This window comes from Scaptodrosophila lebanonensis, unplaced genomic scaffold, assembly GCF_003285725.1.
Source record: "Scaptodrosophila lebanonensis strain 11010-0011.00,11010-0021.00 unplaced genomic scaffold, SlebRS2 tig00000001-arrow-pilon, whole genome shotgun sequence".
NCBI lineage: Eukaryota > Metazoa > Arthropoda > Insecta > Diptera > Drosophilidae > Scaptodrosophila > Scaptodrosophila lebanonensis.
The window spans coordinates 25,828,502-25,837,077 of record NW_022060529.1 but is presented as its reverse complement, the minus strand read 5'-3'; the positions used below and the strand labels follow the sequence as shown (position 1 = coordinate 25,837,077).

The window sequence follows — 8,576 nt, the reverse complement described above, 5'->3', positions numbered from 1 at the left end:
TCCGAGTCCTTAGGCTACACGAGTTTTATTTTATTTTTTTGATTTTCCTCCCCCTTGCTCGCTACAAAATTTCGTCAATACTGACACATTTCAAAAGCTTTATAAACCAATCTTAGCACACGTCATTTATATACAATTATCTATTATTTCAAATTTCATCTAAATCTGTCAATTCCAAGAAATATTATTAGCGAAATACTTTCACTCCAATACGACGCCCTCAAGTTGCAGCATCAAGTTCGCTCTTCTTCTTCTTCTTCTTCATTTTGCTTCTTCTATGGGCGCATATAGTTCAGTGCCGGAAGCTTGTCTGGGCGCAGGGTATTTCACTGTCGGGCTTGCTGGACTGTAGCGTCTCTCTTGCTTATGCATGAAACGTACAACTCATGGCAACCGTTCCATTTATTTTCAAAATTCCTCACTTTTTTCGGTAAGCTTTTCCAAAATTAAGCCGCACCATGCAACCTCTCGATTTGCAAAACGAAACAGCCCATTCCTTTGTCGTGTTTGGCGCTTCGGGCAAATTGGCAAAGAGGAAAATCTTTCCAGCACTGTGGGCGCTCTATCGAGATAATCGCTTGCCACAGTTCACGCAAATATACACCTTCAGCCGCACTATGATGCACACCTCCGAGTTCCGCATCTGGTGTGTGCCTTACATGCATCTGGACAGGGACCGCGATCCGAAGAAGTACAACAGTTTTTGGACGAACGTGCACTGCGTGCAAGGACAGTACGACCAAACACAGGACTACATAACGCTGAATGAGACCATGAGTGCTTATGAAACCAAACACAATATGACATTGGCCAATCGGGTGTTCTATTTGGCCCTGCCTCCCATAGTGTTTGATGCGGTCACACTGAACATCAGTCGAAAGTGCGTCTCCAACACGGGATGGAATCGCATTGTTGTGGAGAAACCATTTGCCAGGAACGACATTACCTTCAAGCCCTACCAGACACAGCTCTGCCAGTGCTTCAAGGAGTCTCAAATCTACATGATCGATCACTACCTTGGCAAGCAGATGGTTCAGGATATGATGGCTCTGCGATTTTCGAATTGTTTGTGGGGAGATACGTGGGACAATCGCCATATAGCCGCAATTATGATCAGCGTCAAGTGCGACAAGCCAGTTGTGGCACGTCCCGACTACTTTGACAGCTACGGCATCATACGAGACGTTATGACGAACCACATGATGCAGTTGCTCGCCCTGATAGCCATGGAGCCGCCGTACACCGGCGACGTGGAAGGTGTGCGTGAGGAGAAGCTGAAAGTGCTTAAGGACGTAGTCTCGCCGGATTTGAGCGACGTGATTGTGGGGCAATATGTTAATAATGGGCGGGAGAGCGATCTGTTTAAGGTGGGCTACTTAGAGCATCACTATATACCCAAAAATTCCATTACGCCCACCTATGCGATGGTGGTGCTGCGCATCAATAATAAGCGCTGGTCGGGAGTGCCCTTCATTTTGCGGGCAGGCAAGGCGCTCAACGAAAGCAAGGTAGAGGTGAGGGTGCAGTACAAGGCGATGGAGTGTGAGATCTTGGAGGGCATGGAAACTAAGCGCAATGAACTCGTTATGTGTCTGGCACCCAAGGAGCATGTTTTTATGCGTGTTATGCTCAAAAAGCCGGGGGAAAAACTGTGCCTGCAGGAGTCCAACTTGAACTTAACATTGAGGGATCCGCGTATTTGTGTGCCCCAAAATTTCCACAGTCTGCTATTGGACGTGCTCGAAGGGTCACAAATGCTGTTCATGCGTTCAGACGAGCAGTGCGAGATCTGGCGTATCTTCTCGCCTCTTCTAAGTGCACTGGAAGCGGACCGTATTAAGCCCATTCCGTATGCCCTTGGATCCTGGGGTCCAATGGCAGCTTATCGAAAGGCGGTGAAGCACGGCTTCCTGTTCTACCACTCAGCCGAAGCCCACGAAGGCCGTCAGTCACTAACCCCCCAGTTGTAGGTAAAGTTGTCGTGCATTTATAAATGGGTTTATGGCGGACTAATAAACAAAACAACATAAGTTTTTTAATTAAGTGTGCGTGTGGCTGTTCTCGACTGCAGCTTCTACCCAGACGTCTGTCCACATTTAGACTGGCTTAGTAGCTTGCGTTAAGTTTCATCACGACAGTTCAAATGTAAACGAACTTATAGCCATAAGTGTAATCTCTCCCCATGCTCTGCTCTCAGGCACGCAGACACAACTTTTACAACTTTACTTTACTTTTATTAATTTTATTTAATTAGTTTTCTTTTACAAAAATTGGAAAAATTCTGGTTTTGTGGGATGGGTACAGGGTATTTAAGAGTTTCCAAGCTTCATATATTATAATTTCGCTTAAAGCAAGCTTAGTTGTGGTATTTAAGGAGTTGAGACATGCTTAAGTCTATAGACTTAGATCTGAAAGTCTATTATTAAAACAAGTAAAAAAGCTAAAGTCGGGTGTCCCGACTTTGAAATACTCTGTACGTATGTTTACAATAATTATAGAAAATAAAAAAATTAAGCAAATAAAAAAAATTCAATGATCGATTTTACCTTTCTCGGTATTCGAACTCACGTAAAGGTTGTATAATTGCACATTTACATAGCAATTGCGTCTGTGTGAGTGTATGTATGCCTATGCGCATCTATTCGTGTCTGTGTAAGCATTTTCGCAGTCAACCAAACAGCAACATCAACAACAGCCGCGGGCAGCGCTGCAGCAGCAAATATATTTATGGCTATAACTTCTCGTTAAATCGGTCTATCATAGTGAAACTTGGTATACAGACATATAATAACCAACTAAGGGTATTTACAAAATTTTAGTTCGAAATTCCAAGAATTACGGGAGTTACGATTTGCTGGGTAGAGGGGGGAGGGAGGGAAATTCCAAAATATATATTTTCTGCGTATTCACATAAGGCATCTGGGACTAAAATTTGGTGTTCCTAGGTCTTATAGTCTCCGAGATATAGGCGATTATACGAATGGAAAATCGAGAAAACCCCCATAGGGGGGAAGTGGGGGGGAAAATCAAAAAAATAAAACAAACTCGTATAGAATACACACATAACGCATCTTTGTGCAAAATTTGGTGTCTCTATCTCTTATAGTCTCTGAGATCCAGGTGTTCATACGGACGGACAGACGGACAGACTGACAGACGGACAGACGGACAGACAGACAGACAGGGCTAGATCGACTCGTCTCGTCATGCTGATCAAGAATATATATACTTTGTGGGGTCTGCCACGCCTCCTTCTGCCTGTTACATTTTTCAGCTCCCGCAAACCTAATATACTTCTGTACATTTCATGTACAGAGTATAAAAACTGTAACAGCTAGACACACCAAATTTCGCACAGTGCTGCCATATACTCGTATGTGTATACTGTAAAATTTTATTTAATTTTTTTGTGCCCCTCCACCACTCCCCTTCTATAAGTGATTTTCCAAAACTCAGTACACAGCCACAGATGCCTCTTATCTGCACGCAGTAGAAGTGCATCAGAAACTTGTCCTTTCCAGGAATTTGGAGAGTCTGGATAGCATGTTTGGTTGTACTAGCTTTATGGAATTTCCAGGACTTCTATGTGTTAAATACAATCGCACTTAACTACTTAGTATTCCCCCTTACGCTTTGGGTACAGGGTATTAAAATATGTCTATTCAGTACAAGTAAGGATGCGCTTGGCTTTGAACGAGAACACTTGTTGTTTGGGTATTCATAAATGAACACCTTGACTAGACGAATCGCTGCCAATTTCCCTGTTTAAACGCAAACTAGTAGTATTAGTTTAAAGCTATCACGCTGAATAGGCTTCCTTTCCTGCACTTCACTCTGATGCTAAAGTTGATGTTGTTTTTATTACACCTTTTGTTGATGTTGTAAACGTAGGTTTACAGCCTTGGTAGCTCTGATATACATACATACATTAAGCCCATGATTTGGTTGGCAAGGTCTTGTAGTGCACATAAAAGTCAGCTCGTCGTGTTGGCTGTGAGTTTGTTAAAGAGAAAAAGTAGCTTAAAAGGTGTGAACAGGAGAGCAGGAGAGAGTAATAAAGTTTCTTTGATTTCTGAGCACAACTTTGGCGAACTTGGGTGCAGTTGTCAGTTCATTGCTTTTTGCCCCGCTGTAGCTACTATTTTAATGTTGTTTCCTTGTGAACTCTTCGTATTGCTTTGTTTTTTGCCTTCGTTTTAGTTTAAGACCGTGTTTATTCGACCGCGAATGTGATTTCCGTGTGTATACAAGGAGAGCTCTAATGTAAACAGGACTTTAAAATAGGAAAGCAAATCAATTTTTTATTTTAAATAATCCCCTTCGGGCTGCATAGAGTGATTTGCGGGTTCTAAAAACATGTCTGACTATTTGGCGCAGATGTCCTTCAAAATATCGGCTCAAGTCTTTTGGGTGGCTTCTTCGTCCAAATAACGCTTTCCGTGCATCGATAATTGCATTCTTCAAAGGGACTCTTGATATGACTAGATTGATTTGTCTCGTTATGCTAACAAAGAATATAAACTTCATGGTGTGGAAGATGCTTCATTCTGCCTGCAATGTACATACATATGTATTTACATTTGGCCTTTACTTTTTACACTTCGGCTCTCCTTTTCGGCACGACATAGCCGAAACCACGCTTAAGGTAATTAGTCTACCAGATAATACATAGCTACAAACAATATGTGAAAATACGTTATATTATGTACATAAGCATTACTATCAAACATGTCTAACAAGGAGTAATTAGTATTTGTTCAACAACAAAAGGGCAAGACCGAATATACTCAGGCTTTTTACTGTGGGACCAGATGTTTCTATGTAAACTGCGCACTCATGGAACTCTATAAGGATCAATCAGTAGCAGTACAGTAACTGTAATCATACACCAAAAAAGTTACCCAATTAGATTTCGTGTTATATTCTTAGTGTTAAAGTGTACTACAAATGATCAACCTACTTCCTCCCTACTTCTCCAGCACTCGAAAAAATTTACCACCCGACCTTAACCGTACTTGGAACCACCGTACTTACAACACATATAGCGCAGTCGAAGGACTTACTTCCTTGTGCACGTACCATATAGGCATCACTTCGCCCTCCTTTTACCTCCAACACACATCAGACCGACTTCATTTCATTTCAATTTAATTCAGTTAATTATAAATTATTTTAAATTACTTATTAAGTATTAGCATAATTTAATTACAAATTTAATTTAGTTTTTTTTACGTTAAATATTACAATTAATAATTTTTACTATTTGCCTTAGCATTAATTATTATTGTTATTATAATATTACCATTTGTATTATTTATCATTTTATTTTTTTAGTTTGTGTTACTAATTTATTGATATTATTATTGATACTAAGTATTATCTGCAGCTTAGCTAAATTTCAAATATACATCCTCGTAACTAGATTTGCGATAAATAGTGATATTTTAAACATTAGTAACGCGATTATCCGCAAAGTGGTACAGCCCTTGCATTAAAGAAGTGCAGTTCTGTAAACTTCCTCCGCCTATTAATAAGTGGCACGCAAGTAAAATTCAAACAACTTGGACCACTTTTCATTTCAGTGATAATGTATTATGACAACATACTCGTATGTATATTTTCCAGGTGCAGAACACACCACACCACATCACACCTCCAACCTCAACGGAGACAAACAGCAACCATTTGTCAAAACTTGGATTGCATACGGTGCGGTTTATGCAGCTTCCGGCGCGCAGCACTTGGTTACGGATAACAAACGAATACATTAAGGTAATAACCTAGCCATGAGTTATGCGCCGGCGACGAACGCCACAAATTTGCGCGCAAATATTGCACTGCGTTTGGTAATTTGTAAATGTCCGTTTCGGCAGCTTTCCCATAACGAATAATTAAGTCAACGCAAGCCGCAACTGTTTCCGAGCACTTGTTGCCTCACAGTCGCCTACGACTGACCGCAGCTGAAATAGCTTGGCCACATGCCATATGAACTTTCGACGCATTACCACACTTGCAACAAGCGGCATTAAAGTGTTGGCAAACTGACACCAGTCCAGCACAACTTTGTCCGCAAGTTGGTTTGTTCAGACAAGTCGAGCAGTATTCACAGCATCTAGTAATACTCTTGTGCCTTATCCTGCACAGCTCTTACTATTTAGTAATGGTCCCAACTCATATTTTTTATTTTTTGCCAAAATTCAAATTTTTTAGGATATAAATATAATAGTAAAATACTAGGACACGTTAGTGCTCAAATTTTAAAAACCCTGTACATATTCCAAAAAGTTTTCGAAAATTTTATTTAAGAAGTCTCTAGTCTTAGAGTTTCAAATTTTGCACTGATCAATGAAATGTATTCTTCCTGCAAGCAGAATAATTTTCAAAACTAGCCACCACATCCTAAAAAAGAACAAGAGAGAACGCTACAGTCGAGCAAGCCCGACAGTGTAATACCCTGTACCCAGGTAAACTTCCGTCACTGAGTTATATGCGCCCATAGCAGCAGCAAAAAGAGGAAGAAGAAGAGCGAACTTGTTGCTGTAGTTTGTGGGGGTTGTACTGGCGAGAATTTGTTTCGCTAATAACTTTTCTAGAATTGACAGAATTCAATCAAATTTAAACAACAGTAGATAATTATATATATATATGATGTGTGCAAAGTTTGGTTTAGGTAGCATTTCAAATGTGGACGCTATTGACGAAATTCTGTAGCGGGGGAAGGGGGAAAATTCCCAAAAATAAAATAAACTCGTCCTTTCTCGGACCTAGGAGAATCTGGATGCCAACTTTGGTTATTCTAGCTTTTATAGTTTCTGAGATCCTTGCGTTCATCCAGACGGACGGACAGACGGACGGACAGACGGATGGAAAAACGGACAGACAAAAGGACACGTCTAGATCGCGTTCTCTCGTCATGCTGATCCATATATTTATACATTATGGGGGTCGGAGATGCTTCCTTCTTTCTTTCTTTCATACTTTGCACAATATAATATGCCCTTTTTACCCTACGCCTGTACCCATAAACATCAAGATGCAAATGCCCTTAGTTAGTTATTATGTGTCCGTATGCCAAGTTTTAGTATGATAAATATATTTGCTGCTGCAGCGCTGCCCAAGCCCTGTCCGCGGCTGTTGTTGATTTTGCTGTTTGGTTGACTGCTAACATGTTTACACAGACACAAATATACGAGCATATACGAGCCCTAACCACTACTAATTGGTACGGCACGGTTTTTTTCGACAGTGCAACTTTCAATGACTCATATTTATTTGTAGGCGATGATTGCCCAAACATATTTATACTTTTTAAAAAGGTCATTGAATTACCTTTAATTTCTTATCAAAACATGCACAAGTTTCATATCAACAAAATGAAAAAACTCAATTTAAATAAAACAACTTTCATACTACACGAAATATTTTGACCATTATTAATTGGTACGGCAACATTATTTTTCTTAAAAAAACGGTGAAAAATGTAAAATGTAAACAAAAACTGGACAAGTAACGGTAAATAGAATATTGTGATGAAGGAAAAGTAAAAACATATGACATTTAGTTGTAGTTTTAGTTTTATTCCCTGATTTATGAGCACGATGGCACGTGGCAAGCCAGTTTGTGAGGAAGTTCGAGCTAAAATTCTAAAAAAATTAAATTTGGGCAACAGCTATGGTGAAATATCGAAAAGTCTTATGCTTTCTAAGTCTACAGTTCAAAATATAGTGAAAAGCTACAGAAAGAATGGCAATATACACTGTAATACAGCAAACAGAGGTCGAGTCTCAAAAGTTACTTCGCGTGACAAAAGAGTATAATAAAGGAAAATCGGCGAAGTACTGTGAGAGATATATCGGCAAAATGGTCTGCAAAAATTGGGAAAACAGTGAAACGAGAATGGACTCGACAGCAAATGAAAAGAATTGGATATGGCTTCTATAAGGTATGATTGCGGTTCCTGCTTAGCATAACAGATAATTTTTTCTGTACAATTAATATATGTTGGTGTTTTTAGGCCAAAGAAAAACCATTGCTCACAGCTTTGCAGATGAAAAAACGATTGCTATGGGCAAGACAAAGGCAGAATTGGGAACAGAGGCGTTGGCATTCTATAATTTTTAGCGATGAATCCAAATTTGATGTGTGTGTCGGTGATGCTCGAAAACGAGTAATACGAAAACGTACGGAGGCATATCACAAAGATTGTCTTAAACGTACAGTCAAGTTTCCAACGAGCACAATGGTGTGGGGATGCATGTCAGCCAAAGGTGTGGGACAACTTTACTTTATAGATGGAACTGTAAATGCAGAAAAATACAAGTGTATCCTTCAAAGTAATCTCCTTCCATCAATACCAAAGCTTTCTGAGTGTGGGGAATATACCTTTCAACAGGATGGTGCATCACCACACACCGCAAAAACAACCAAAAATTGGCTTCAAGAAAATGGAATTGATGTCTTAGATTGGCCGTAATCAAGCCCAGATCTAAGCCCAATAGAAAACTTGTGGGCAATCATCAAAAGAAAGCTGAGGAATGACCCACAGCGTACTCTGTCAGGACTAAAATCAAAAATTC

General features: G+C 40.0%; 1 protein-coding gene across 1 annotated transcript; it reads left to right on the top strand.

Annotated features, from left to right (window-relative positions):
* The first annotated feature begins 432 nt into the window (after window positions 1–432).
* On the top strand, window positions 433–2,043 carry LOC115633943 (glucose-6-phosphate 1-dehydrogenase). Its single transcript, XM_030531460.1, has one exon. The coding sequence runs from the start codon at window positions 459–461 to the stop codon at window positions 1,968–1,970; it is 1,512 nt and encodes a 503-aa protein (XP_030387320.1). The 5' UTR covers window positions 433–458; the 3' UTR covers window positions 1,971–2,043.
* Window positions 2,044–8,576: the final 6,533 nt, after the last annotated feature.

Bases quoted from the DNA above. Each gene is read 5' to 3' on its own strand.
- LOC115633943 (XM_030531460.1), top strand. From the start codon at position 459: ATGCAACCTCTCGATTTGCAAAACGAAACAGCCCATTCCTTTGTCGTG.